The sequence below is a fragment of the Bombus huntii genome, chromosome 1, assembly GCF_024542735.1.
Source record: "Bombus huntii isolate Logan2020A chromosome 1, iyBomHunt1.1, whole genome shotgun sequence".
Lineage (NCBI taxonomy): Eukaryota > Metazoa > Arthropoda > Insecta > Hymenoptera > Apidae > Bombus > Bombus huntii.
In genome coordinates this window covers 13,496,660-13,524,481 of record NC_066238.1, presented here as the reverse complement: position 1 = coordinate 13,524,481, position 27,822 = coordinate 13,496,660, and the positions used below count along the sequence as shown (strand labels likewise).

Sequence of the window (27,822 nt, the reverse complement as noted above, 5' to 3'; positions counted from 1 at the left end):
GTGACAGACAGAGGCAGTACGAGCGAGTTCACCGCGCCCTGCTATTAATATCAGTTAACGACCCGATATGATCGCTCGTCTATACTCACGGACAGGCTGCCATCGGTAGGTTCAAGCCATGGGGTCGAATCATGTGCTTCATCCATGGTTTCGACCACGATTCACACTGACATCGATCCACTGAGTCACCGGGTAGAATCCATCCTCAGCTTTCCGGCTAAATCAATCTAGAATCTGTCGTGGTTGCCTCACCTGGAGAAGAATAAAATGGTCTGACTGGTTCGGGCTATTTATTAAGCATTTCCAACGGGCTTTATCTTGATACGTGGTGTATGTGGAAGTGAAGATTGAAATTGGTATCGTTTTGTTTGTAAATGTTTGGAGATTTAAAAAGTGAGTCCGTAAATTGAAATATCTAAGTTACGAATATTTAAAAATAAATTAAATTTAAGAAATCTATATGTCCTTAAAGATTCTATTGAGATATTATTTTTCTAGTATTTTACATTAGCTGCTGCGAATACAACCAATAAAAGGTTAGGTTTAAAGTTGAGGTTAACAATCCCTACAATTAATAAAATGCATCGTCTCCTTCAAAAAAATCAATAATTCAACGCTTTTCGAATATTCTCTCTTCCAAAACTAACACAAAATCTATATCTATAGGAAATGTAAGAATCAAGGATTGGCTGTCAAACCCTATGGACATAGGAAAAGCGGCGTCGGGTGCATGTAGAGAACGACCGATAACAATAGACAGGGGCCGTGCTCTATCTAGCAGGCATCCGGGCCAACGTCGAAACGAGGCTGGTGCCGCGCGCGGATTACCATAAGCATTCATATATGCAGCGGCGCATTATACTTGCATACCCGGCATAAAGGTGGCCGTGTCGACGCTCGTATTGGACAGCGGCCGCAGGTATATGTATTGCACCGGCTGGCCGGTCGGCCACTTACTTACGTGTACCGAACCGCCTTCACGAGTCGCTGGCACGCGAGCCTGATTGACTTGTAGATGAGGCGACACAGTCGATATACGCCAAGTCCACCGTCCGACTCTGAAACCCCCGTCATGGCTACCGATGTCCGTGCAATTCTACCTCCTCCCCTTTTCCCTATCGGTTTCTCTGTATTGTTACGAACAAACCACGGATACTTACATGTGTATACATCGATTATATTTTACGATATAACACTAGAAGTATCAGTTAGGATTGATGTTTTAGTATACTTTGATCTGTATGTATTATTGTTTGGAATATGATTGAAAGTAGGTAATATATTATACACTGCATTATAGAATCGTTTACCTTTTTGTTAGAAAAATGAAGCGTATTGTATATGAGATGACGCGCTAATTAGTTAGGTTCAGAAAAATATACATAATGGGATATAGTGTTAGTATAATGTTTAGTATAGATAGAGCGGATTAGGTCAGATTTAACAAGATGTATATTCCAGATAATTAATAGAAGCATTTAAATTGTATATGTATTACAATATTCACAATGTCTAAATTAATTATGGACAAATATTACGGAACATCGTCACATTCCAAAATCTTCAAAAACAACTGTCCATTACGTGGCGTCTTGAGACCATCGGTAGCCATGGGATTTCTACACCGTGGCCACGCACCCCCACGAACATTTCCCGTCTCGTTCTTCCACTCCCTCTCGACGAACCTCCTTTTCCAACGTTCCCTCGCAGCCACCGACCGTTATCTAGTTAATTAATCTCCGCCGACGGCGGCAGCCGACTACCAGGGCGGCAAAACTCCCACCGTTTCTGCAGCCGTAACGAGCCACGACAACGAAAGTGTCGAGCGCCACCCCCTTAGTTCACTCCAGATTCGCGACTCTCCCCATCTTTTCAAACTGCGAAAATTTAATCGCTTTTAAAGAACCTTCGTGCGATTTATCGAAGGGGATAATTGAAAAATGGTTGAAGAAGTGAAATGATTTTGGAAATAATAGTGGAGCGAGCATTTGAAGATGAAGACGCGAAAAGAGTAAAGAAAAACAAATACTTGGTGTTTAGATCATTAGAGGTAATATTCTTTATTATTATTATTATTATAAATCTTTTCTTCATTGATATTATTATTAGTAGTAGTAACTAAATTAGTAACTAAAAATACCAAAAATACACGTTCTGAATATTCTTCTTGGTTTTATATGGTTGCGCTATATACTAGTTTATCAGTGAACTATATATTTTAAGATAAATATTTCAACAGATTCAAACATACAATTTACTCAGATCTACACGGCATATAATGCAAGTTGAAGCTATAAAAATTACACTAAAAATAGCGGGCATGGAGTGATTTGAAAATAAGAAAACAAGCGAAACGGGTGACAAATAAATTATTGAAAGAATTGGATGGGCCACAAATGAAAGGAACAATAAAGAAGGTAGATTCTACAGATAAGGAATATAAACGTAATACATATATTTTCATATTATTCCCATTTTACTTACTCCAAACACGATCAATTTAAGTCATAAAAAAATTAAACACATTTCTCTAGCCAATCTTGATTATTCCAGTAACATTCAAAGGATTAGTTCTACACTGATGACCGTCGTTCCTCAAAATTCCTCCAAATCCCGCTTTAAGCGAAACTCTGCTGTTTGAACGTCGACCACGGAACACCAGTGGCGACATCCTGCTCAACCTACATTCTCTACCACTCGCAAGATCACTCCGACGCCTGATAACCTACCATCGAAACAATTTACCATGACGCTCGTCAGATCCATGACAGTTACCCTCCGAAATAAATCTATCGATCGCTCGCATATTCCGAACGAGGTCCAAGAGCGAGTCTATCGGCGGAACAGACAGATGTCTCAAGTCGACGTTGCGACGCGTGCGGGGTGGCTCGTGGCGTGGTGCTCGGTGGCGTGGTACGACACGGACGGTGCGCCCCCTGATGCGGGGTGGGCAAGTATTGATTGGGTCGGCGCGTTGGTCGCGGCGTCCGTGTCCAGAGTGCAGGAAGAGAGGGTGGCGGAATCGCCAGGCGCCATCACGCGGGGCCACCGCGACCGTCGTCTGAAGGGCCGTCCAGCCAGTGGCCGCGATCTCGATTCACCGAAAAGATGGTCATGATGGCTGGCATGGACGACCACGAGCGAAAAGTCGTCCTCGAGTTCTGCCACCTGCTCGAGAAAAGCAAGCAGCTGTTCAACGGGCTACGGGATTTACCACAGTACGGGCACAAGCAGTGGCAGGGTTACTTCGGGCGCACCTTTGACATCTACACGAAGCTGTGGAAGTTTCAACAGCAGCACAGGTGAGTGAAACTTGAGAAAAAAAGGAAGAAGAGGAATAAAAGCAGCAAGATAAAGAAATAGAAAGAAAAGAATGAAAATGACGAAAGAAAAGATAAGAAAAATGAAAAGCATCATGCAACATTGTGTCGCGTATATACCACACGGAGGCCACACGGTGAGTCATCGTCGGACGAGGGTGGCCGCTGGCGTGGCTGAAGCCATCGATCATACACGTACGACGTCCTCCACGCCACGAGGTCCTTCGACACGATCCGCGACTCTGTCAGGATAACGCTGAAACAGAGCTGTGTTCTCTTGGTGATTCCTCTATCTCCTTCGGAAGGGCCTGACGGGCCGCGGAAGCCCGCCTCGCGCAGAAAAGACACGCGTGTATCTACACGTACGTGAAAGACGTACGTAATAGGCAACAGGGGTGTAAAACTGGGATCGGTTGCGCCCGTTCACGAAGGACCACGGCACGGTCCTTTTACGCGCTCGACCCACCATGTGACGTGAACGTGAATGGAGAATCGTGCGCGCGAGTGAACACGGTCACGCGTGTGTGTATATAGCTATCGTGTATCTCTGCCGCTTACTCAGATCTTCATCGCGATTTCCCTACGACATGTCGGTGCTTTTAGTGGGTTACACATTACTCTTCGTACATCTACAAGGACAGGATAATCTTACTGGTTTCATCAATTGTCGTTTTCCTAATTTTATCACTTTCGATTTGGTATAACTGGACTGCGGCTGTTTGTACAAACGATTTTGTTAAAGTTTTAGTTTAAGAAATGAAATTTAAGCTTTGAATATTTTATGCACTTTTAGGACTTTGCGCATTCCTTGCATTTTTGCATTAAATTCCCCATAAATATATGAACATCCGTAGTCTAGTAATAATGCTAGCATTATAGATATCTTTATACCTTATTAGGTAGATCTGACACTGCAACTGGAAGAATAGGATCTAGCCAGAAATTTGTTTCACTCTTTAAATATTATAACGAGTATTGGACTTTGGATATTTTATGTATTTTGCATGTTACGTACGATTTATACACTTTTGAATTTTTAAAATCCACAACCCAGATATTTTTATCCTTTGGAATAAGGATTGGAGATACGAAGAAACATCGAGCATATTATATTAGACGTTTATAGTTCTTGAAGCAGATTTTATATAGCATATTGTACGTATGATATAATACGTGTGATTTAATTTTATAAAATTCAGAGTATGAAAGATAAGGATATATATATATGTACGAAGGAAATATGAAATTAAATGACGTTTTACAAAATGGATATATTTGTGTGAGAAAATTATATGTGTGTTTAAAAGATACGTTAATTTCAATTTAGTCTGCTTTCACGTTTCCTTTGTACATCTTCTCTTTTATACGCTGAATTTTGCGGAATGGAACTTGAAATATCCTTTAAAACGATCGCTTCAGGCTCGAGTGTTTCAATATCTTTTGCTGTGAATTAAAAGATACATCAGTTAACATAGAAACTGCACATGGTTTCTTTTAACATTAGATCTATCAATCTTTAATATGCACCTGGGAGTATATACTATATGGATACAGATGATTTCAATGAAAATAGATAGATACATACATATAACTATATTTAATAGTTTTCTATTCCAATAAATTCTTGTATGTTTTAATTAATTATAAAGCATATTGTCAATTATTTTATTGTTTAATTAATTGTAAGATACCAATGTTCTTGATAGTTCAAATCTTTAAAAAGATAGAGCTTCTTTAATATATTTTATTATTTAATCAACTGGAAAGTTCAATGCCTTTGGTAGATCTTGTATTACAAAATGGAGTTATTACTTATAACTTTGAAATTCTTCCATTTGCAATGAAGATTTCTACATCATATAATAGTTTATAGTAATTATGCATTAAGAAATTATATTTTCATCTCTAAAATTACTAGGCTCTGTTCAATTGCATTTCAGATATCTTTACAGATCATATTACATGATTTTTTCTCGTAATACGATTCAGAATTTGCATGATCTTTATGTGATTTCTCCGAAGAGTTCTTGTACGATGAAAAGCACGTGACTTGGATTCTCGTGGCCATCGCTATGCGAATGCATCCATTTATGTTCAATCTTCTGTATGATTTAATATACTTATTCCAATAACTACGAATTTTTTGTTTCATAGCAATTATTAGTTATATTAGATTAATAAAAATATGGTAATTTAATCGGTTATTAGTATTATTATTATTAGTGCATGATTGAAATTAACAGGTCTTAATTCTTCAATATTTAATTATTGCAAATATTGTTAAAATTTCGTGTTCAACGTCATAAATTATTCACGTAACTTTTTATAAGTAAAATGCACCGTGAAGGCCATTGAAAGTATGAATCTGAGACTTACGTAAATGTTAAAATAGTTCAACGTCGATTCTGATGATCTTTCATTGGGGAATAAGTCAAGAAAGGTCAGTAAATGTCGCCGATAATAATATTTTAATAAAGATTATTGAATATAATTTACGGTGAACGATAAGGGAAATACTATTTCAAAGGAAACTAAACCGTTCTATGATTATTCGCCACTTGACACAAATTGAATGAATACATAAAGTGAACCTTGAACGTAGAGTTTAAAGAATTGTTTAATTCTGAAACTGATTATTTACTTATTTATTTATATATTTAGGGTCAGTATAAAATACAGATACAATACATTTACAATACATCTTTACAATTTACAATACTCCTTTACAATATATTTTCTAAAAAAGCGAGTCAAAAAATATTTTTCATTCGAAAAAAATAATTTAATTTAATTAAAAAGATAATTTAACAAACAACTATCATAGCGCACGCAGTGGCTGAACGGTAAAAGCGTTTCCAATTTCTTTTCCTTCCGTTTCTTGTCTATAAATTACGACAGAAGGAACATTACGATCGCCACGAGGATCTGTGTCACGTGGTTTCCGTCGTAGTCCCTGTGGACTATGGGGGTGATATAACGATCGTACAAACGTTTGCTGTAGTCATAGCATTCTATAATCTGTTTAGTTTACATGTAACCTTTAAATCAGAATTAATTATTCACTGCGTTAGGTGCAAAATGTTGAAAGTCTGAAGAATTAAAATCAAGTTTAATTGTTTCTCTCTAGCGAAACTTTTTTAATTACAAATCGCTTGTTTCACCTTTTCTCTGAACCGTTCATATATATAAAGTATCATAAATTATATATTATAGACCAATCACATTACTCCATCCCTTTCCAGTCATCATTTCATTCATAAGCTCACCATAGTCTCTACCCATAACCTCTTTCACTAAGTAACAGTCGAAGCTAACCCTAGACCGATTTACTTGGGTGAGTTTGCTTCGTTGGCCCACTTGGACCACATTACACACACGTCTTTATTTACCCTTTCGATTCTGTTGCACTGGATGCCCGGTAATCTTCAGCCCTTTGTACCTTTCCTTTTTGATCGTAAAGTGTCATCAACATGGGCCGGTTGGCTGATGGTGCGACTCGACAAAGAGTCAATTGTCTATCCGGCTATTCACACCGCTCGCGTTCGTGCAGACATGCGACACCCAACTGCTACGGTACATCTCCTATATACACACACGTACGATATATGTGCATACGTAACACGTGGCTGCAAGTATAGATAGGTAGACACGCGATCGTGCCGTGTCGACTGTTAATAAATATCGGGGACGCTCTTTCAGGATCGGTTCCACACGTCAAAACAATAGGGAAAAGTTTCTCGAACGTACGGCCATCAGTTTCAAAAGTATCGCTGGTATCTGCGCTTGTATTATGTTCCCCTGTTTCTCTTTTTTACCTTTCTTTTTCTTTCCTTGTTGTTTCGTTTGTCTAGTTTTTTTATTGTGTTGCAGTTTCCTTGTACCTTTTTTGTCGCGGAAGGTTAGGTATTGAGACTTTGTTACTAGCGTTTCTTTGATCTTAGTCTAGGGAGGTGTGATTTCTCGTGAAAGAAAGTATTGTTAGGTTTTGCGAGGATTTTTTAATGATAATTGTTTAATGGATAGGGTTGGAAGTATTGTATTTTTGTAGCCTAGCTGGAGAAGGTTTTAAGTATAATATAGAATTTTATACAGCGTTCTCCATAGAAACGTTAACGTACCTCTCTTCCTTTATTATCTTAACTTCAAAACTGAAAATACATAAAAGCAAAGAAAAACCAGTACCAGTTTTTTATAATTGGCACAACAAGATTATAAATCTCTTAATACTTAATATTTGAGCAATTGTATTTACTTCAAGCAACAGTTACTTAATAGAAGATCCAGAAAGACATAAAAGTATAAAATTATACTTCGTTTCTTATATCTAGTGCCTTTTGTTTGTTTATTCTTATGTCATTATTAACTCGATATATCAATCAACACTCCTACCAAAGCGCCTACCAGACCAATAACCATAAAAGGCGCGCGTGAACCCACGCGCGCCCTCTTCTTACAGGACGATACTGGACACGAAGTACGGCCTGAAGAGGTGGCAGATCGGTGAGATCGCGAGCAAGATCGGCCAGCTCTACTACCATTACTACCTTCGCACCAGTGAGACTTCGTACCTTCACGAGGCCTACTCGTTCTACGCAGCGATTCGCGGCCGCGCTTACTACAGCCGTGCCGCCAAGGAGGATAGGAGCGACCTGATGGTGAAGAAGCTCAGGTACTACGCCCGTTTCATCGTCGTCTGCCTGCTGTTGAATCGTATGAAGCTCGTCCGTGAATTGGTCCAAGAGTTGGATGCCCAAATCGTTGATTACACCAGCACCTACGAACCGGACGATCAACTCGAGTGGAATTTAGTCCTCGACGAAATCAAGGCGTTCGTGAAGGCCGAATCGGCCGTCGGAGTGGTGCACTCGGACTCGAACCCGGTTATACTAACCCACAGGTTGGGGCCCCAGACCTCGCCGCCAGTCGAACGTACGCCACCCATGTGCCTATCCCTGCAGGAGATCCTGATCGTTGGCAATTGTGCCGACCAGGTGAAGTTTAGTGAATTGTCGATGGACATGTTCAGGATGCTGCAAACGCTGGAGAGGGAGCCAAGGGACGACCCTAATCACCTGCACGATGCGTCGCCGGCAGGAAGGATGCCATTCAGGCCTGGCGCGTATCCTGGTGCCGAGAACGGTGCCCCGAGGAGGGACAATCCACACAAGTACCTGTTGTACAAGCCCACCTACAGCCAGGTACAGGTATTCCTCGCGAGCGGCTTCAAGGAGCTGCCCGCGAACGGAGCGCTGTTGCTCTACTTGTCCGCCGACGGCTGCTTCTCCACCGTCAAGCATCCGGAAGAAAGTGAGTGTTGCCTTTGATCGCGACCGATCACGCTTCCGCGAGTATCTTAGAGCCTTGGCTGAGCCGTTTTTACGTTTTGCTGTCAGGGAAGAGATATGGAATAGATGTAGGCAGCCGATGTAGGAGTAGAGCAGATTAGAGAGTTGGAGGAAGTTTGATAGATGGTTGATGTTAATGGGTTTTTCTTGGGAAGGAAAATAAGGAAGAGCGTTTTCCGTGGTTGCAATATTTCTGTTGTATAGTTAATCTTAATAGCTACGAAGTTTTATTAGCTTTGTCGATTAGAGTTGTTTCATAAAATGTACAAAAGCAAATCATCATTGGGCTAAATATTTTTGACGATTTCTTGAAATATATTGTCACCGACAGACACGTGTCTAACCTAATTTCAGAGTACTATAACCACATCCGTATATTGATAAGTATCATATGCAACACAAATCCAATATTTTATACGTTTGTACTTTCTCGCACTAATCCTAAAGCCAACATTTCCAAATCAAGTTTTACATAGCTTTCTTTTCTAAATCTAATACCGTATCTTAGTAAATTTGCAAAACTTCTCATTCGACAATTCAACTACCCCCACGACCTGAAAATCTCCAAATCGAAACACTTCACGCGAACTAATAACCAGTTGATCGATCAAAGCATGTTCGCCTCTTGTCAACGAAAATAGTTTCCGTTTTAAAAAGGCGGTTGGCCTCCGATCGATTCCGTTGATCGGCCGAAAATTACTTATCACGGTAGAGGGCAGTCGTTGATGCAAGGCTAAAACGAATCACGCGCTTGACGAAGCCGAATGCGAACGCGTGTCGGCATTTTCGGTCAGTTTCCTCGGCCGGTAATTCGACCGGTCGGGTAGAGCGAGTCTTCCGTGTCCTATCGATACGTCTAACTCTCCTAACGATCCTTGAACGACGAAGAAAGGATTTTTTCATGTCTATCATACGAAATATTCGTATTCTGTTCAACAAATTGAGTCTAGAGGGGTAAAACCACGTAACTAAAATCTAGAGAAGATAGGGTTGAATTCACAATTCTGAGATATTGTAAAATATATAGAAGCTATTTTTCCGTATATTAATCTTTTAACTGAAAAGAGTTAATTTAGCAAAGATAAAATCGAATTTAACGAGATATTTGTTGCTTTAATTAAATTACTGAAAAATGAAGCTGCTTCCTTTGTTACAGCAGTTAAATACATTTAATCAAACACGCTCAATTAAATATATATGTATACTAGTAAACCGCGGGTATTTATACAGATTCAAATTTTTGTGATTATAACTAAAAAGTTGTAAACTCTGCAGAGACTTTTTTTCATAAATATTTTTGAGAATATAATTAAAAAAGGAGATATTCGATCAGAAAATTGTTTTATCTATCAAGCATTATACACTATACTTTGAATATTTTATATATTTTTTGTATCATGTGTATTTTGTGCAATTTTGCACTTCCAAATTTCCTATAAATGTCTAAAAATCCGCAGTTTACAGATAAGCCGTGTCGCAACAATGTTACACGATGCCTACGCCACCGCGCGTAGATCTACCTTTAAACGCATGCCACTAATTGGATCATCGAATCGGACTATCACCTTTCTCCGATTCGTTCAAGGGCTTCCAGTGAGCATACGACACACGAGCCGCACTCATCGTTGATTTAGTTACTGAAAGGAACGCTCTTTTCGTTAGTAGTATTCGGATTATGTATAGTCGAGTGAGAAAGACCGGAAAGTGTTTCTGCATTTCATCGGAACTGATGATGACGATCAGTTGCGGTAGTTAAATTTATTCTGGTCTTTGTTTTTTTCCGAATTTGGAAGATGGAAGTTTGCAACTATTGTACTTGGAAGGGAATGGTATGCTTATATAATGTTTTTTTTTTAAATTAAATAAGTTGTTGGAAATTGAGTTGAGGTTAAGGTAAAGCAATGTTAACCCTGTATGACACTATGGAAGTTACATGTATCTATTTGTTAAACTCTACTTTATTTTATTTCTACTTCATGATTTTTTTATAATAATAATTAATTCTTATATTTTAGATTAATACGAATAACTATAATAATCTGTCATATTTTTGTTTCATAAGCAAATTAAGTTTTGGTTACAAAGGGTTAAAGAATAACTCACATATATAGTGGATAGTTTTTGAATGGATTCAGTTTTTTATAGGAAGTACAAAGAGCAGGAAATCTAATTATTAAGACATTTGTGCTAGGATATATTTTGTTTAAACTATATTATTTACAGCTTTAAAGATTGGTTAGAATAGGAGGCTTATAGAGTCAGAAGCTTATATGTATATAATCATAGATACATATAGAAGATACCAAGAACTGCAGAAAAAATTATTTAGCTGTAGACAATGCTACACTAGCTTAGATGAAGTATTAACTACTATATAATAACAGTTGAAAATTTCACAGCATAAAAAATCAATATTTAAGTATCACACTTCCATACACAGATTCAAATGATATCTATGAAATTCATAAATCAAACATACATTTTAGAAAGGTATAAATATTTATACTTTCACGTATATAATTAAATGCATTACACATTACAGAAGGTAAAAAGTTCTATTTAAATTTGCAGATGAAATTCACATACCCCTAATACAAAAACTAGAACTACTAGTAATTTTACGAATTTCTGTTATCTAATAGCAACAAAAATTATTCATATCCAACCAATTTGTTGAGAACAATTCAATTACACGCCTAAAAATAGCCTCTTCTCATTAACACGTTAGAACCACATTGTACCACAAAGAAAATTCCCCAGTTTCACAATACAGCGTTCCTTTCTCCTTCAGAAATCAACGCCTTTAATTGGATTCGCGAAAAGATCAGTACAAGGTGTCCGCGACTCGAAGGAACTTGAAAGAACACACGCTAGCGTCCTCTTCTTTTTCGTCTTTAATTAGTGGGCATCCTCATGAAACTTTTATGCGGATCGAAAGAAGACATCTTGAGAGTCGGCATACGAGATACACACGACCATGACCTCTCGCGGTGCATGTTGAATTAACTACATAGAAAATCCAGGTCGTTTAAATGGTTTCCTAATATTCCACGTGCCACGACGTTCAACCGCGACGATCTATTATCTTCCGGCCGATCTGGAATAGTTGCCCGTCATTCATCGCATTTCTGTCCTGGTTTAATTAGTAATTCGTATATTTAATACCAGAATTCGTTATGCAATGCTTTCGATGTCTTTTGTGATACATGTATAGTGGCTCGCGGAAATGTCCGAATATGTACTTGCTATGGAACCTTTTATGTATTGTTTGTGCTATATAAAACATTTTCGAATTTCATCAATAGTATAATTAGTAGACTGCTGATTTTTATATAAATTCATATTTTCATGAATACAATTAAAAGAGTAGGATCTGAGTAGAGATCTGGTTTACCTGTTAAATATCATAAACAGTACTATACACAAAAACAATACTGTATCTTTATACGTTTATATGTTTTGTATGCTTTTGTATGTGTTGCGTATCATAACGTTGCATATCATTACGTATTTTTGTATCTTAAAATTACTGATAATTGCATAAAAATCAGCAATAAAAAACTACTGTTACAATATATTCATTTTCAAACTGTTTCGTATAACACACATAATACATTCATGAAAAGTTTCTATAAGTATTTACTTTCGCGAGCTACTATATTTCTGTGTGTTCTCAGTATTTGTCAGTGTCCGCATGTAAATGTAAACAAGTATTTATTGTCCTATGGGTATTTATTATCGCGTGTATCAAGTGGTAAATTGGTGGCAAAATTTTGGGATCGTGTTTAATTTTATATGCAGGTTAAATTACGCTATAAATATGATAATGTATAATAGACGTTTGTGTTATATTACAGATATTTTGGTTCAAACTTTGGATTATTAAACCTCTACTTTTCTTCCGTCTCGACGAATAAAAAAATTTTGAATATCTCATTATCTATCAACTTTCATAAATTTGGAAAGTTTTTAATGATAAGAAATACGATTGTGCCACAGGACGTAATGAGGTTAGGAAGGTAAATAAAAATACTTTCCTTCAGAAATTACTATTAGTCATATTTCTAACTTTCATTATACTCAAAAAATTTCGTTTCCAAAGAGGTATATACATATAAAATAAAGTAACGTTGATATATTTTCCAGTATAACATGCGTACCTCTACAACTTGAGATGAAAACGTCCGCAAATCCATAACCTTCACGTGACCCGTTTTCATCAGTAGAACCGAAACACGCTGTAAAATTTGGCCACCTATTTCCAAACGGATCTTTTGTACAGACTACTTTATTCTGTATCACAATTCCTCTCCAGTCATCGAGCAATCTCTCTTTCTCCCTTCCTGCTGTTCTCTTCAAAGTACGTAACACTTTCCACTTATCGTCCATTTGTATGTTGCCTAAATGTTACACATAAAATACCTTTAAAAGGACGAAGGAAAAGTGAAAGAAAAAAGGAAGAAAAGAGGAGGGATAGAATAGAAGAAAAAAATTCGAGTCAAGACCGAAGGTCGAAGATGTTGAAAAATTTAGCAAGCTGACCACCAAAGGAGCGCTCGGAAGCCGGTATTCAGAGCGCAGTGAGGTTACAAGCCGCTCGAGAAGGCGAAAACGGTCTTTCAACGAAAGTAGAGTAGCGCATCCGTGTCAAGGTTATTCCGCGATAGAGATTCCAAGCTGTCGGCCCAGTAGATTCTAAGTTTGCAATCAATATCGAAATACGCGGTGACGCGTCGATATCGAAGAAACCCCGCCGGTTACATTCGACCGACAATTCTTTTGCCTCTTTTAAATAAATCTCGGCTTTCGGTGTCGTTAAAAATCTCACTTTTACGGTTGCGATAGATTTTACAGATAAACGTTGGCATTAGACTATGGTTACAGTGGATGTGTGTTCTGATCTCAATATATCAAATATGAAGACCATGAGGGACCAATATAATAAGTCTAGCTTCTTTGTTTTTTTTTATTTTTATGTTACATAATGTTAAGCAGAAAATATTTTAATATGGAAAGAAAACAACTTGTTACACTTAAAGATATAACTATCTCAAAAAAAGGTTAATATATCTCTAAAGCTCCGTAAAAAATCAACAATATGATTAGAATGTTAAGACAGTCAATAATTTTGGAATATTTAGCATAGTAACATACGTATAAACATAGATCCTTGTTATTTTTATTTCGGCTTTCAAAATACGCATTCACCATACCGTTATAGCATTAGACAAGAAATTAAATTTGACGTTTTAAATTTGAATAGAGAACATATATAGGGTATTTAGTGGAAAAAACTAGGGATGGTCAGACGCGCGGGAAACTAGGTAGAATTTAAAAGCAGAATTGGTACGTTCCAAAATGCGCGATACAAATTACAATGTCGTGGTACGATCTAGTCCGGACACAAATAAATCTTCCAAGGATACAGGCAACGATTTTGGTAACGCTCCAATTTCAAGCGGCGAGTCTCGAAAACCGACACGGTCGGACAAGCTTCTCTGCTCATTGTTTCGCCGAAATGAAGCTCGCTCTTTCAAGCCGGCCGCGCGTGAACAGCCGATGCAACTGATCGTTGTTTTATTTATAGAACGCTCAGTGCGAAAAACAGGCCTCAGCAACCGCAAGTTTCGGTTTTATTCGGTCCTTATGGAAGATTTGTTATAGCTTTAAAAAGATAGATTACGTTAGAAAATAATACTTCCGGTTTCAATGTTTCAAATCTCCGAACTTTTCAATTTTTTTACCCATGAGTTTTTAATTTTTAAATTTCGAAGCGCTGAGTGGTTAAACTTTCAAATTTTGAAGCTTTGAACTTTCAAACTTTTAAATTCGGAAGCTTCAAATTTTTAAGCTTCTAAATTTGGAAACTTTGTACTTTTTCAGGATTTTCAAATCTAGAAGCTTTGAATTTTCAATTTACTAGATTTTAAAGTTTTGAATCCGCAAATTTTTAAATTACAGGGCTTTAAATTTGTACACTTTCACATTTGGAAGCGATAAATTTTCAAATTTGAGATCTTCCAGTTTCCAAATCTTTTAACTTCAATGCTTTGACACCTCAACATTCCAACGTTTATATTTAAAAATTTTAAATGCCTTAGTTCCTAATTATAAATCTTAAGCACCAAATCCCCATATTCCTATCTACGAATTTCCTAAATACTCTTTGTAACTCGAAACCTGAAAAGCCAAAACTGACATAAAACACAAAACGAAGCCAAGGAAGGGCGCGTAGCCTGATAGTTAGGGTACCGTTCCCACGTGACATCACGCCGCTCCACGAAACCGGAATTGCACGATGTTGATAAACCTTCCGATTTTGCAGTGGGGTACGACCTGGGTGGCGTGTCCACGTGTAGCAAGAGGGACCCGGAGCACGGGAAGAGGCCGACAGGTGGCAAGGAACCGCACTGCCTATACCCGGGTGACCTCTATCCATTCACAAGGAAACCGCTGTTCGTGGTCGTCGATTCGGACAACAGCTTCGTGTTCCAACAGATACCTCGTTATTTCGGACAGCCGCTGATGGTGCTGATGTCGCCCCAAGACACGCCGTCAACGTTACGCGACGTTCGACACGGTGGAAGCCTGTTCACTCTGTTTCTCCACGCCCCCCTAGCCGCGTTTTGCCTTATATGCAACATCGGCAGCCTGGCCGTGCACCACTGGGAGCGGTGCCAGCGTTACATCGAGCGATTCCTCATCGAGGCTTGTCAGCTCGTCACGCGCTCCAGATGCGGTAAGGATCCAGGACGTTGTTTTTGTCGCCTGACACGGCCTGCAAGAGCTCTGCTCTGGCTTCCTTCTCTGTCTATCTATCTCTGTCCCTCTTTCTCTTCTAATTGGATGGGGAACGGGGAATGGGGCATATCGGTGAAACTTTCTTGGCTCTGGTCTGGCTGCGTTCGATCCGTGGACTGGGTGATGAGAATATTGCTTTTAGAGATTTATTAGACGGATCTTAGAATATTTAAACGATTGTAAAGATTGTATAATAGATTTATGCTTTTTGGAATAACGATAATGGAAATGAATTTGATACAGTATTTCACTCTTTGGTTTTTTGTAGAGGATTTTGTGATACAGGTTTGAAGATTGTGAAGTCTCTCTAATAGGACATTTTGTAATTAAGAGACGTGGAATAGTGCGAAGGTAAATTAGATGTTATATTATTTACGTGCGAATGAATTTATTTTGGTATCATCTATCTTTTTTTTCCTCCAAAGGGGCAAGGATCGATCTTCGTTGAAAGGAGTGTGGGCTCACAGAGAGGAAAGAAATCCACCGACGTAAATTTCTTTAATTATTAAAATCATCAATTAGCAAACAATATGCAATCATACATCAGATCTTTCCCAAATGCAAATCATTTGCAAAAATTACCATAGTGTTCCTCCTTATATCAATTCACATCCAAGAAGTATGTTACAGCTCATAAGTATCGGCCCATTTATAGGAAACTTCTTTCTTGAGAATAACGTTTAAGCTCATTTTAAAAAGTAAATACAACGTGTGTCTGTTAGGAATTATAAAAAGAAAAACTCTTTTATGCGGATATTCAGACATTCAATTCCACGATTCTGGGATAAGCGCCCTGCTATTTTTCATAATCTCTTTATCTTTTACCAGATATCGTTGACCTACGTGGCGCGGGTGCCAAATCACATAAAATTGGCGTGACAGCGGAACGCGTTATCCTCCACAAGCAACGCCATCTTCTCTCAACATTGTTTCGCTCGTCAAACGACTATAAAGCATCCAGCAATATAATTTAAGTGGCTATAATAATCGACAAGCTTCCAGATTTGAACAGTTGAAAATTCAAAGCACCACGTTCGAAAATGATGAAGTTTAGAGTTTAAAATGTTGAGAACTCAAATATCTATCTATTCGATAGAAGTTTATATTTAAAAAACGCTACAAACTTCTCGATCAATCCGATGGTTATTCCTTAATAACGATTATAATCGGCTTTGTTAATGAGGACTGCATTAGAAGAATTCTCGATCCCAGTCTTCGAAATCGTCTCGGTTCGTTCACCGGCAGCCAGAACGCGCCGAAAGGGATTTACGATTGCGTTCGAACGATAAACAGAGCTGGCCTAGATCCAGGTCGTGTTTATCGCTGAACCGGCAATCTTTCCTCCTAGACGCGTGATCTAGGGTCGGCTACAAAGGGGCTCTCCATTGTTCCTCTCGCGACAGCGATATGTCGTGTGCGAGTTTTGAACGTACGAGTGGCTTCCTTTGTCGCAGGCTCTCCTCTCTCTCTCTATCTCTCTCTCTCTCTCTCTATCTATCTATTTATCTATCTCTCACTCACTCACATTCTCTTTATAATAATCGCGTCGTTAGGTAAAGCTTTGTGCGGATACGTTTAGTTCACTTTACCCTTAGAAAGTTTCACCGAAATCGATCGGGACAGCCAGCTGGCTGTCTAGCTTGACAATAATTCGTTCGAAAGTTCGAACAACAACTACAACAACAACAACAACAGGTTCTCTAGTAGCAGGCAACAACAGCAGCAACAGTAATATGCAAATTTGTCGGCCATATCTTTGGATCTGGAACCGTCGTCGAATTTTTGTTTAGAGGAAGATCGTGGACGTCAGCAGGCGATTTCCAGTATAGTATGACGAATTAAGAATCAATTTTAGAACTTCAAGAACCAAGTGAACGTAACGTTTCATTTCCAATTGTTTTAATATCAGTTCACATCAGCGATTTCTGTTTTCCAACGTTGTGACTATGAAAGGGAATTCGGTATATTTTTCCTTATTTCCTTCAGCCAGATTCTATCATTTTATGAAATTCTATAATTTTAAAGAAACGTACGTATCTGTGGTGTTGGTCCTCAATCGATTTCCAAGTGTAGTCCAACCGAGCGATCATGACAATGCTACTGCGCGTAAATCATAAAAGTGGATGGATTTTCCCACCACTTTCTCTTTTATGTCATATGCTTCAAATTTTCAAACCACAGTGTAAAAGAAGAAAGATATGGTTTTCGTAGGAGAATGTTCTTTATCTGTATATGCCAATTGTCATAATTTAATTGTCTTCCTATTCTCGTTAATTACATCCTATGACATATGGGAACGAATAGCGAAATAAATGGCTGTACTGACGGTATAATGAATGACGGTAATGTAACTGCGCTGACGAAACAGTCGCAGATGCAATTGACTGCTTATCAAGAAAATTTTCTCAAGATTTTCCACTGCTTACTCTTCATTTCTCTTTTTAGCATCACGACCACCCGATTGGACTATACAGTTCCGAGTCTTACGAACAGAGTAAACTATCCTTGTCATGCATATTTTCGTCAGTTTAACCAGAGACAGCGATAAGGTGTAAAATAACCCATCTAACAATTAATCTAATTTTCTAATTTAATTTCATTTCAACGCGACTATTATTACTATCTACTATTACTCTTGTACTTTTTATTTACTTTTATTTACTTTTTACTATTTTTAATTTCATTCATCTGATTATTACTTTATTCTATTTCAGATTAAACCGGAAAAATTTTGGTTTAGAGATACAATCTCTCCTCTTATAAACAAACGAAATTCTAGCACAATGAAGCTGTTTGTAATGCCAGGAATTATTTAGACAGTTGTAGTAGACAGGAATTATTTACTAGATGTTTAATATCAAAGATATAAGTGATTTTTACTTCCTATAATACAAATTCCATATTTCATGTTACAAATACAAAAGAGGAAAGTTTAGATGAATATAATTGCCTTTAGAGTTATTATTCTTTCCTATTTTTTAGATAGAAGATAATATGTATGAAGGAACAAGAAAGTTTTTTCTTGAATAAGACTTGGACAATGTTGAATTTCGAGGATTGAAAAATACACCTTAGAAAAGATGTACCTGCCGGGTTTTTCCATCTGGAACAAGAGTTACCAACACTTCTTTTGCGTCGGGATCGAAATAAACTTGTCGCAAACATTCGTAGAAATCGGGAAAGTTTATTTGCCTGTAACGGAGAGTTCATAAAAATTTATCAAGTGCAAAAGGGTCGAATTTGACGATGGAAGTTACCGGCGAGCTGACGTCCCCGATCGGAACATAAATCGAATTGCTCGAACGTCAAAATTCTGAAACGAAACGAACGAATGAGCGTACAAAGTGTTGGAAGGGTCTCTCCATGAATCGGTTGCCCTTTAGCGTGCAGTTGGAGGTGTTTAAACCTTTCACTTTTCTATGGTATTTCCCTTCTCTCCTCCAATATTGAAATTATGTTATTTTATGTTTCCCTTTATTCCCATTTATCCTATTTCTTTTTCAGCATTCTGAATAATAATATGGCAAGAAGTTAGAATATGCAGGAAGACAGAATAGTAAAATTGTGCGGCGGGGATCTACTTTTTAATTTAATCCTTTCATGCTTAGTATTGTTTATACGCAAAATTGTAGTTTTCAATCGTACTTGTACTTGTCGATTGTAACTAAACGATGCTTATGTATAATTATTTTCGGTAAAACAGGTAAAATCTAATCTTAATGCGTCGTGTCTTCCTTATAAGAATACGAGGAAAATATGTTCTACCATTGATAAAAAAAGAGTTTCTCCCACAACTCAAAAGATAGGATTAATTGTTTCGAGCGATAAACAAATTCTACGCAGTAATGTTACTACTCTCATGCAACAAACTCCCTCACAATTTTGCTATTCGTTATTCACCACATCTTTCTAAATTACAAAGAAGAAACACCACAAGCTTTAAAACATTTTCTTAAAAAAAATCCGAACAACCTCAAAGGGCCTCGTTTTAATTTCTAAAACCACCAAAGCTCTCTAAGAGCGAAAAGCAAAAAGAAGAAAGTGAAGAAAAAAGAGAAACAAATGTAGAAACTCCAACTGCACACCCATTGTACACAACCACGGAGACACTGTTACAACCATTTGTACATATGTATACATGTCCGCATGTATATCAAAAAAAAAGAAAGAAAGAAAAATAAAAACGTACCAGAACTCCGAGAGAAACCGCCTTGGACCTGACCGAGCGCTTTTATCGGTCCACGCAGAAACCAGCGTGTTGCAATTCTTCGGCGACGATTTCCTACGACTGTTGCTGGTGCGCTACGTGTTCTGCGACGTGGTGTTGAATCTGCACCGGTCGTTCAGGGGTCGACAGCAGAGGCCCCGTTGCCATCCACCGTTGCCGGACGCGGAGGTCCTCGAGCATCCCACTCTTCATCACCTGGTGCTCGATCTGGCCGCCTGTCTTGACTGTCGCGACCATTTCCCGGACAGCAACGAACTCGCCTGACCCAGGCATCTTTCCTGCCCGGCCCCCCATGAGTCCACATCTCTGTTGCCGCCGTACAGCCACGACTACGATTACGATTACTGTAACTACAATTGCAACAATAAAATCGTTACACTGAGACCTCATTAAATCGCGTCTAAACAAAAAAAAGTAAAAAAAGATTTAAAAAAAGAAAAGAAAGAAAAAGGAGAAGAAGGATAAGAAAGAAAATGAGAATCGAAGGAGTCGAAACAAAAAAGATGTATGTATGTATGTATAGGAAAGGAAGAGAAAGATAAATGATAAGCGAAGAACGGAAGAAATCACGTGTGTACAGTCCACATGCACGTGTATCGTCGTTCGATAAATCACGGGGATTAATTGGCCGCTCGTGTTGAATATCGTCGACGCCGTCTCAGGGTAACCCGGCGTCGTACTTTTCGTTCTGTCATCGTTGTTCTCGTCGTCCGTTCGTCGATGATCTTTCGATGACTTCCGCATTCTCCTTGTCAATAGGTATTTGTCGATTGGAAGGTTGAAAAAAGACACACGACGCCGGGTAACGACGCGTTTTTCTCTTCTCTGCCCGCGAAGAAACGTGCGGATACGGAAGAGGAAGTGTTAAAGAAGGTGGAGGAGCAGGAGGAGGAGAATGAAACGAACGAGCGAAGAAATTATATTCGCGGCTTCGTGTTTCTCCTTTTAAGGACTCGTTCTATGTTAATCGCGACACACCGCTGCCAGTTTTTTGCTACGGACTAGTAAACGAAACACAAAACAGAGAAAAAAGTCTATATGTATATATATATATATATGTATATGTATATATATATATATGTATATATATATATGTATATATATGTATGTATATGTATATATATGAACATACAAATATATATATATATATATGAAATATATAATATATTCTGTCACTGCGTCGATGGTAAAAAGAAAAAAAAGAAACAAAAAAAAAATTTGAACGAGAAAGATGACTAATTATAATACGTATGAAAGAGAGGGACATTGTGATTGTCAAGTTGTATGTATAGACGAACGGAGGAGTGAATTTGTACGCACTGGTGCTTTGTACGATTTTAAGAAGCTTTTAGCGTGTCGTCGAATGACTCGGTTCGGTTTTTCCGTGTTTTACGGTTTTCCGTTCGGTTCTCGGTTCTCGGTTATTCGGATCGCAGGCCACACACCCTCCCAACTCTTCTCTGTCTCTTAAAAAGGAAGAAGAAATGGAAGAAAGATGAAGAAGATCGAAAAGAAACGAAAACATGTTGGAATTTACGGTGATTAATCAATTTATAGAGAAATAAAGGGAATTTCGTTATTTCAATATATGTAGAATACTGTGAATGCATTTTACGGTTTCCGGATATCAAATTAGGATCACACGCAGAAGTTTTACATTTACTATATCACATAAATGACAAGTTGTCTTTGATTGTCCAAATTATTAATAATTATAAGCATATATGTAGGTAATTATGTATACGTAACAATTAATTTATTTAATTTATTTAATTTATTTAATTTATTTAATTTTTATTAGGTCACGTCGCAGAATATTTGTATTCCCATAATCGGACAGTTTATTTGGCTTCAGTACTATTGGAGATATTTGAAATCTGATCAAATCACTTGTTTACCCATTGTTGACCACTACATTATTCAACTTAAAAGCTTTGAGTGGTCCTAATTCCATCATCCGGGACTGTAAAACCATTCGGACCGCGAATTATGCCATTACGCAGTAAACCTATATCCGACACCTCTCACGATACATACATATACATATGCAGTAGCTCACGAAAGTATTTGAATACTAATAAAAGTATGTGATGCATAAAACGTTCGAAAATTTGATTAGCATTCTAACTAGACACGATTGACGTAATTATCTTGATAAAATTTGAAAGCAATCTGAAAATGTGCATAAAAGTTAGAAGGTATTCGTTGCAATCATATATGCATATATATATTAAAAATTTAGTATACAGCATGAACAACCATCAAACATGTAATAAGCGTTAAAGATGGTTCCATTGTATATTGAGGTTTATTAATGTAATGAATAATTCATTGTTTATTAAATACCTTTATGACCTTTGCGAAATATATATTTGCACTAAATGTCTTGTAACTTTCATATACATTTTCTGATTTATTTTTAATTTTATCGATATGATTACGACAGTTGGATCTCATTGGAGTGCTGTCAAAGTGTCTTGACACACATAATAAATTCATAAAAGATTTCTACAAGTATTGGAATTTTTTCGTGAGCTACTGTACATACACATACATAATATATGCGTACTTTATTGTAGAAACGCGGGTCCGAGACTTTGCGATTCTATTTTCGCTGATGTGTCCGCGAAGCACAGGTTTTCCGGCGCTTTTTCTCCCTCCCTTTTCTCTCTTTCTCTCTCTCTCTCTCTCTCTCTCTCTCTCTCTCTATTCGTTCTCGTCTCGTAATCGTCATCCACGCAGACAACGTCTCTTTCTACGGCTATCCACCTGTTTTTCCCTGTTTGTTTCTCCCATTGTTATATAATTCCCTCTCGCGCAAGGTGTTTCCGGTTTTTCCGGATAAACCGAGGGCAAATAATACACCGGTAAAAATGCGCAAAATACATTTGCAGAAAATTATATACACACATCTTAAATGTAACTGTAAACGTTTTATCGCGAAGTTTTAGGCGAACATTCTCTTCTTTTATTATGTACGCTATCAGACAGAAATTTGGTATCATTTTTCTTCTAATTGCAACTATGTATATTGAGTTTTCTGCTAATCTTCTGATTAATTTGAAATCAGCAGCTTCTAAATTGCGGATTTCTATGAATACAACTAAATAATTATTATTTATTTCTTTTATTTAGGTCCATTTTAATGTCATAGTTCGTTGAACCTGTCCACAAATTGGCTACAATGTTGCAATAAATTAAACTAGTAAAACGCGGATGTTAATATCAGTGATCTTAAACAGGAAAAATAGCAGCGTTGAAGATAATATTGAAAAGAATCTTTTTATCATCATCGGATGTCGGATCAAACTATGTAATCTTCACCTAAAAACTGTTTTTATTTTTTTTCACTATCAATGAAATTACAAGTGGAACGCCAGGTATATAATTTTCTTACAATATTACCATATTTCTTACTTTCATGTTTTCCTATTTTTTCTTCCTTTCTTTTGTTTCTTTTCCTTTCTTTTCCTTTTCCTTTCTTTTCTTCCTTTTCTTTCCTATTCAATTTTCTTACAATATTACCATATTTCTTACTTTCATATTTTCCTATTCTTTCTTCCTTTCTTTTGTTTAACCCTCCAATTTCATCTTGGCCATTTCACGCTTGTTATCTTCCTCCTCCGTTCATTTCGATTTTCCCGTTCACAGCTCTACACAGTGGCCCGCCGACGTCACAAAGTGCCAACCGCGAGGCTCGTTTATTTATAAGCAAAAAGTAGAGCGACCAGAACGCGAGAAAGAGTGGCTCTCATTGAGTCGCCGAGATGACGATTCGCCAAATTGAACTTGCTCTCTCCTATATGACGGACAATTTAGCTTACGGGATGAGAGAACAAATGGAAGACTAAGAATCATAGTGGTTGTAAGTTGGTTTGCTATAATTTACTAAAACATCAGTTATGTTTTTTCAAATCATAAAGAAGCACAGAATGCATGCAATATGCAAGAACACATAGGATATGTAAAGTACTTGTTATAGTATGTGAAGCAAATCTGTACTTAATTGTGTTTATATTATAAAAATATGAATCTGCAGTTATATAACTTAATCAAGTATAAAACCAAAAGAATGATACATTTAAAAGTCGAACTACATATTAGATTTAAATCCTCAAAATCTTGACTTACGCCACTATGATTTCCATTTTTAAATAGCTGTAGAGAAAGACAAGAAAAGAGTAAAGAAAGAAGAAAAGGAAGATAAAGGATCGAGATGAAAAACGAAACAAGTTCATTTGTGTTCGTGTGTATATAGGAAATACTATGTACAATCTAGTCTTTATAAGAAAACGAGAGGAGAAGATAAAAAATGGAGTTAGAAGGAAAAAGAACGAGGGAAAACGGAGAGGGGCAACGACTTGAGAACAGAGTAATAGCAGTTTTCTCGGACGAACGTTCGTCGAGTATTGTTGTGTTTAAAACTATACAGAGTGCCCCAAGTTTTTCTGCAAAACAAAAATGTTCTACGAGCAAAACTAAAAAGACCATAAATATAGGTTATTTAAAATAAAAAAGTTGTAATAAAAATTTTATTTTTATTTCATCTCAATGAACGAATTAACTGTTTCTATCAATTCACCACATGAACTACTATTTGATTGGTATATCTTTCTTCTTTAAAGTTATTCATATCTACAAGCTCAATAGTATGCTAAAATATTATTCTTTTTTTTGGTATTTCACATTTCTCCTATACATTTTTAATGAAGCTGTAAATGACCTATATAACATTCCTTATTCATAGAATATATAAAAATTATGAACATTGTTTTGTATGAAAAATCTGGAATACTCTGTATACATGATTCGCGGTCACTGTATCATAACACATATACATGCACATGAAATCTCTGTCTATCCTCTATGTTTTGCAAGAAACGAAAAGGAAACAAGAAAGAAAGAAAGCGAGATCCAGAAGAACGTACGAAATACGCTTGCGTCCTATTATCACGGATACGACGATTAACGCAGAAGATTCTACATTTACCGTTTATAATGTCCAGCATTATTAAGCGAGCAATGTACCCGATCACATATGTGCATACTTGATATCAGAGACCATACGATTATCAATCTCTATGATAGTCCTCTGGTTCCTGGGTGTCATTTAATTCTACCATTTAATAGCCGAGTTTATTTCTTTGGTTCTTTATGTCTTACTGTTAATTTTATTTCATTATAAACTGCCGTTATTACATGTTATTATATTCTTGAGAATATTCAATCTTTTGTTTGATTATCGAAGAGAAGCATTTTTTAGGGAAATAAAACTAATTGAGGAAACTTTTTTGATAAAAAGGGTCTATAGGTTTATGGCAAATACATATACTTCCAGTTATAAGTATTGAAACACTTACATGTTATATTTATTGAAAGACTTTAACACATTTTACTTTCTTACATTATATTTTGATATAATTATAAACACAAACGTAACTAATATTTTAAAAAACTAGAGTCACTTTGTTATTTAATCAATTCACTATTTTGTCTTCTGGACCCTTTTTTAACAAGGCTCCTTAATTATAAAATTCATTCTCGATGAACAAACAGAGTATATTTAAGTATATTTAAGATTAATATAAAGGAGTTATAAAAATAGTAGTTGAATGAGAAAGCATATTTGGTGATTCGTATCACAAGTATTTTTGCATATAATTGGCGAATATATAAGTAGAAGATTTCTAAAGTCTTCTTGTAATATTGTAAAAATGATATTTTATAAATTAATAAGTAAGAATCTGCCTTTCTGTACAAGATGTTTTATAACATAGGGAACTATGTAGCTTTAATGGTAGATAGAGGACACGAAGGAATGAGAAAAGTTTGCATAAATATGTGCCCTGTTTAACCTTTTTCTCGAATCATAGTCATTTTTGTATATCAATAATGTACAGCTGCTTAACCATATGGGAAGTCACTTTCGACCTAAATTCAAGCCTGCGGTTGTCATGTTACAGCGCCGTTACACTGGATTACGTAATTGATGTTCCAAAAAGAAAAATCTATTTCTTTAATCGTCAATATTAACTGTATATATCGCTAAGTTTAATTTGCATTAATGTCGAAATGTATCGTAATACTGTAGTTTGTCTATATGTTAAAAGTTTCCCAATGTTTATGCATTTTTTAAATTTACTAAATTTATTAAATATTTGCTATTAAGTTTAAATATACAAAAATATAAAGAATCTACACGATATACAAAAGTGTCTAAAGTACTCTTTTCTCATTGCTTTTTATAGAGATACAGATTTGCAATAACTGTCCACAGTCTACTCATTAATAATTTAATGTGAAAAAAGCTAGAACTTAAGTACAAGGACAAACAGGGTTCGCGTTTACACCAACTTTTTTCATTGTTTTCGCGACTACATCCACCATCGAACGAGGTTCTACGTGTTACAAAACACCCCTGTATCATTGTTAATTATAGTACAGGAACGATAAATATTTTTCTCACTTGACATTCCTATGCTATGGTGTACTAAAACGGCAGAAATCTCCTAAAAATATTCAGAACTTACTATTAACTCGAATAACTACCTGCATTATTCCAGAACACTAACATCTTTCAATTTTTATAGTTCTTGTAATATTCACGTTTCTTTAATTAAACAAATTAATTATTATTAATGATATTTCACCATGAAAAAGAAATCATAACTAATTATATTTCACCATAATTCTTTCATCAACTGTACTAACACTATACTAAATAGTATTAAACGAATTGGCTGAAAGAGTAGATACTAAAAGATCGACGTTTACACCCGGAAGCCAGGACTATCCGTAAAAACAGCCAAGCGTATAAAGAGCCAAGAGAATCATGTTGAACGCAATGTTCGCGACTCTATTTTATTCATCGACGGAAACACGCGAGAGGAAGACGACGTGGCTCCATGATCGAGTGCCAAATCATGACATAATCATCAAATTTGCACGTTCGATCATTCTGCGCGACGACTCTCATAATTACGGCACAATATCTACGATCCTCTACGTTTCTTTCATGAATCCGTCATAATATACACTGCTAGCCATAAGTATATATTAGAATACCTACTTATATTTAATACAAATTAGATACTTTTCGTCCTTCCTATTTTTTAATTATTTTATTATATGATTATCATAATCTAGATTGCAGATTTATGGAAAATTTGATTGTAGAAAAATGTACAGAGTGTATATAATATGGGAAGATATATAAAATTTCTAATGTAATCTTCCCAATGTAACATTTAGAAGGTAAAACAAATTTTTACTTATAATTAAGTACCATTTTTGTAGTTGCATTCAAATATGAAAAATATGAATTCGCATAAAAAGCCTTAACCTAATTATTATAATTATAACATATAATTATAATACAATATAAAATCTCAAATAAACCAAAATTTGTTAGAGTTTCCCAATAATTGTAATGAATAGGTGCCCTAACATTTATGGCTGGCAGTGTAGCTTCGATAATTCTGATTCACGCGCCATCGACATCTGGCGATCGTCGATTATTCTTCAGAAAAGATTTTGGATTGGTGTTTCGTTCGATTAAACGTTTTGTTCGTCCACTTCGTCTGGTTCGATTCGTTTGCTCCAGATAGTTCTCTTGGATCTCGTGTTCTTTCATACCAATTGTTTTGTTTGAGTTTCATCAGGTCGGGTTGTTTAATAGATGCGATTAGTGGATGAACCCGCGTTTCGATGATTTTTAAAAAAAAAAAACGAGAATGTGAATGGGATATTGTAAATGTAACGAGAAAGTGCTTTGTCGAATACTTTAAGGATATATTGTAAAATATTATGGGTAAAGTGCGTTTTAATAATTCTGAAAAGAAAAAGAAATGTAAGATATGCGAGTTTCTTGAGTGATTTCGTTAAAAACAGCAACGGAACCCTACGACATAATTCGAGAAATTGTTCGACGATTCAAGAAGGCAAGAAATAGAAAAAAGGTATTAGTATCCCCTCTTTGAACGATCGGTAACTAAATTAACCTTCCATGTGATCGTTGTTTAATCCTCTATAACCAGGATTTTTTCAGTTATTGAAAGATATATTATAGTTAATTAAGATTTTTAACTGAATGACAAATAAAGAAGATAAAGTTTAAAAAAAATATATA

The 27,822-nt window shown here is 36.5% G+C and overlaps 1 protein-coding gene and 2 long non-coding RNA genes across 8 annotated transcripts; 2 read left to right on the top strand and 1 right to left on the bottom strand.

The window, feature by feature from the left end:
* Nucleotides 1–936: 936 nt before the first annotated feature.
* LOC126864241 (protein SCAI) lies at nt 937–21,279 on the top strand. 6 transcript variants are annotated; one of them, XR_007689112.1, is made up of 7 exons: nt 2,240–2,417; nt 2,554–3,302; nt 7,777–8,627; nt 14,991–15,404; nt 15,735–15,817; nt 15,892–15,954; nt 16,295–18,551. XR_007689112.1 is itself a non-coding variant. In XM_050615384.1 (6 exons), the coding sequence occupies exons 3-6, from the start codon at nt 3,109–3,111 to the stop codon at nt 20,074–20,076; spliced, it is 1,722 nt and encodes a 573-aa protein (XP_050471341.1). In that variant the 5' UTR covers nt 937–2,050; nt 2,240–2,417; nt 2,554–3,108; the 3' UTR covers nt 20,077–21,279. The 6 variants fall into 6 exon arrangements, 3 of the variants coding, with proteins under 3 accessions (XP_050471341.1, XP_050471347.1, XP_050471352.1); XM_050615384.1 differs by lacking the exons at nt 15,735–15,817; nt 15,892–15,954; nt 16,295–18,551 and adding exons at nt 937–2,050; nt 19,814–21,279; XR_007689110.1 differs by having other exon boundaries at nt 15,892–18,551.
* Nucleotides 11,817–13,693, top strand: LOC126864337 (uncharacterized). Its single transcript, XR_007689129.1, has 2 exons — nt 11,817–12,684; nt 12,812–13,693. It is a non-coding gene; the product is annotated as an uncharacterized LOC126864337 (long non-coding RNA).
* On the bottom strand, nt 18,324–19,801 carry LOC126864366 (uncharacterized). Its single transcript, XR_007689150.1, has 2 exons — nt 19,656–19,801; nt 18,324–18,779 (listed from the first exon to the last, which is right to left on the bottom strand). It is a non-coding gene; the product is annotated as an uncharacterized LOC126864366 (long non-coding RNA).
* Nucleotides 21,280–27,822: the final 6,543 nt, after the last annotated feature.

Coding starts and splice junctions, on each gene's coding strand:
- LOC126864241 (XM_050615384.1), top strand. CDS start 3,109: ATGGTCATGATGGCTGGCATGGACGACCACGAGCGAAAAGTCGTCCTC. Junction 3,303..7,776: donor AAGTTTCAACAGCAGCACAG/GTGAGTGAAACT, acceptor CTCTTCTTACAG/GACGATACTGGACACGAAGT. Junction 15,405..19,813: donor CGTCACGCGCTCCAGATGCG/GTAAGGATCCAG, acceptor CCGGTCGTTCAG/GGGTCGACAGCAGAGGCCCC.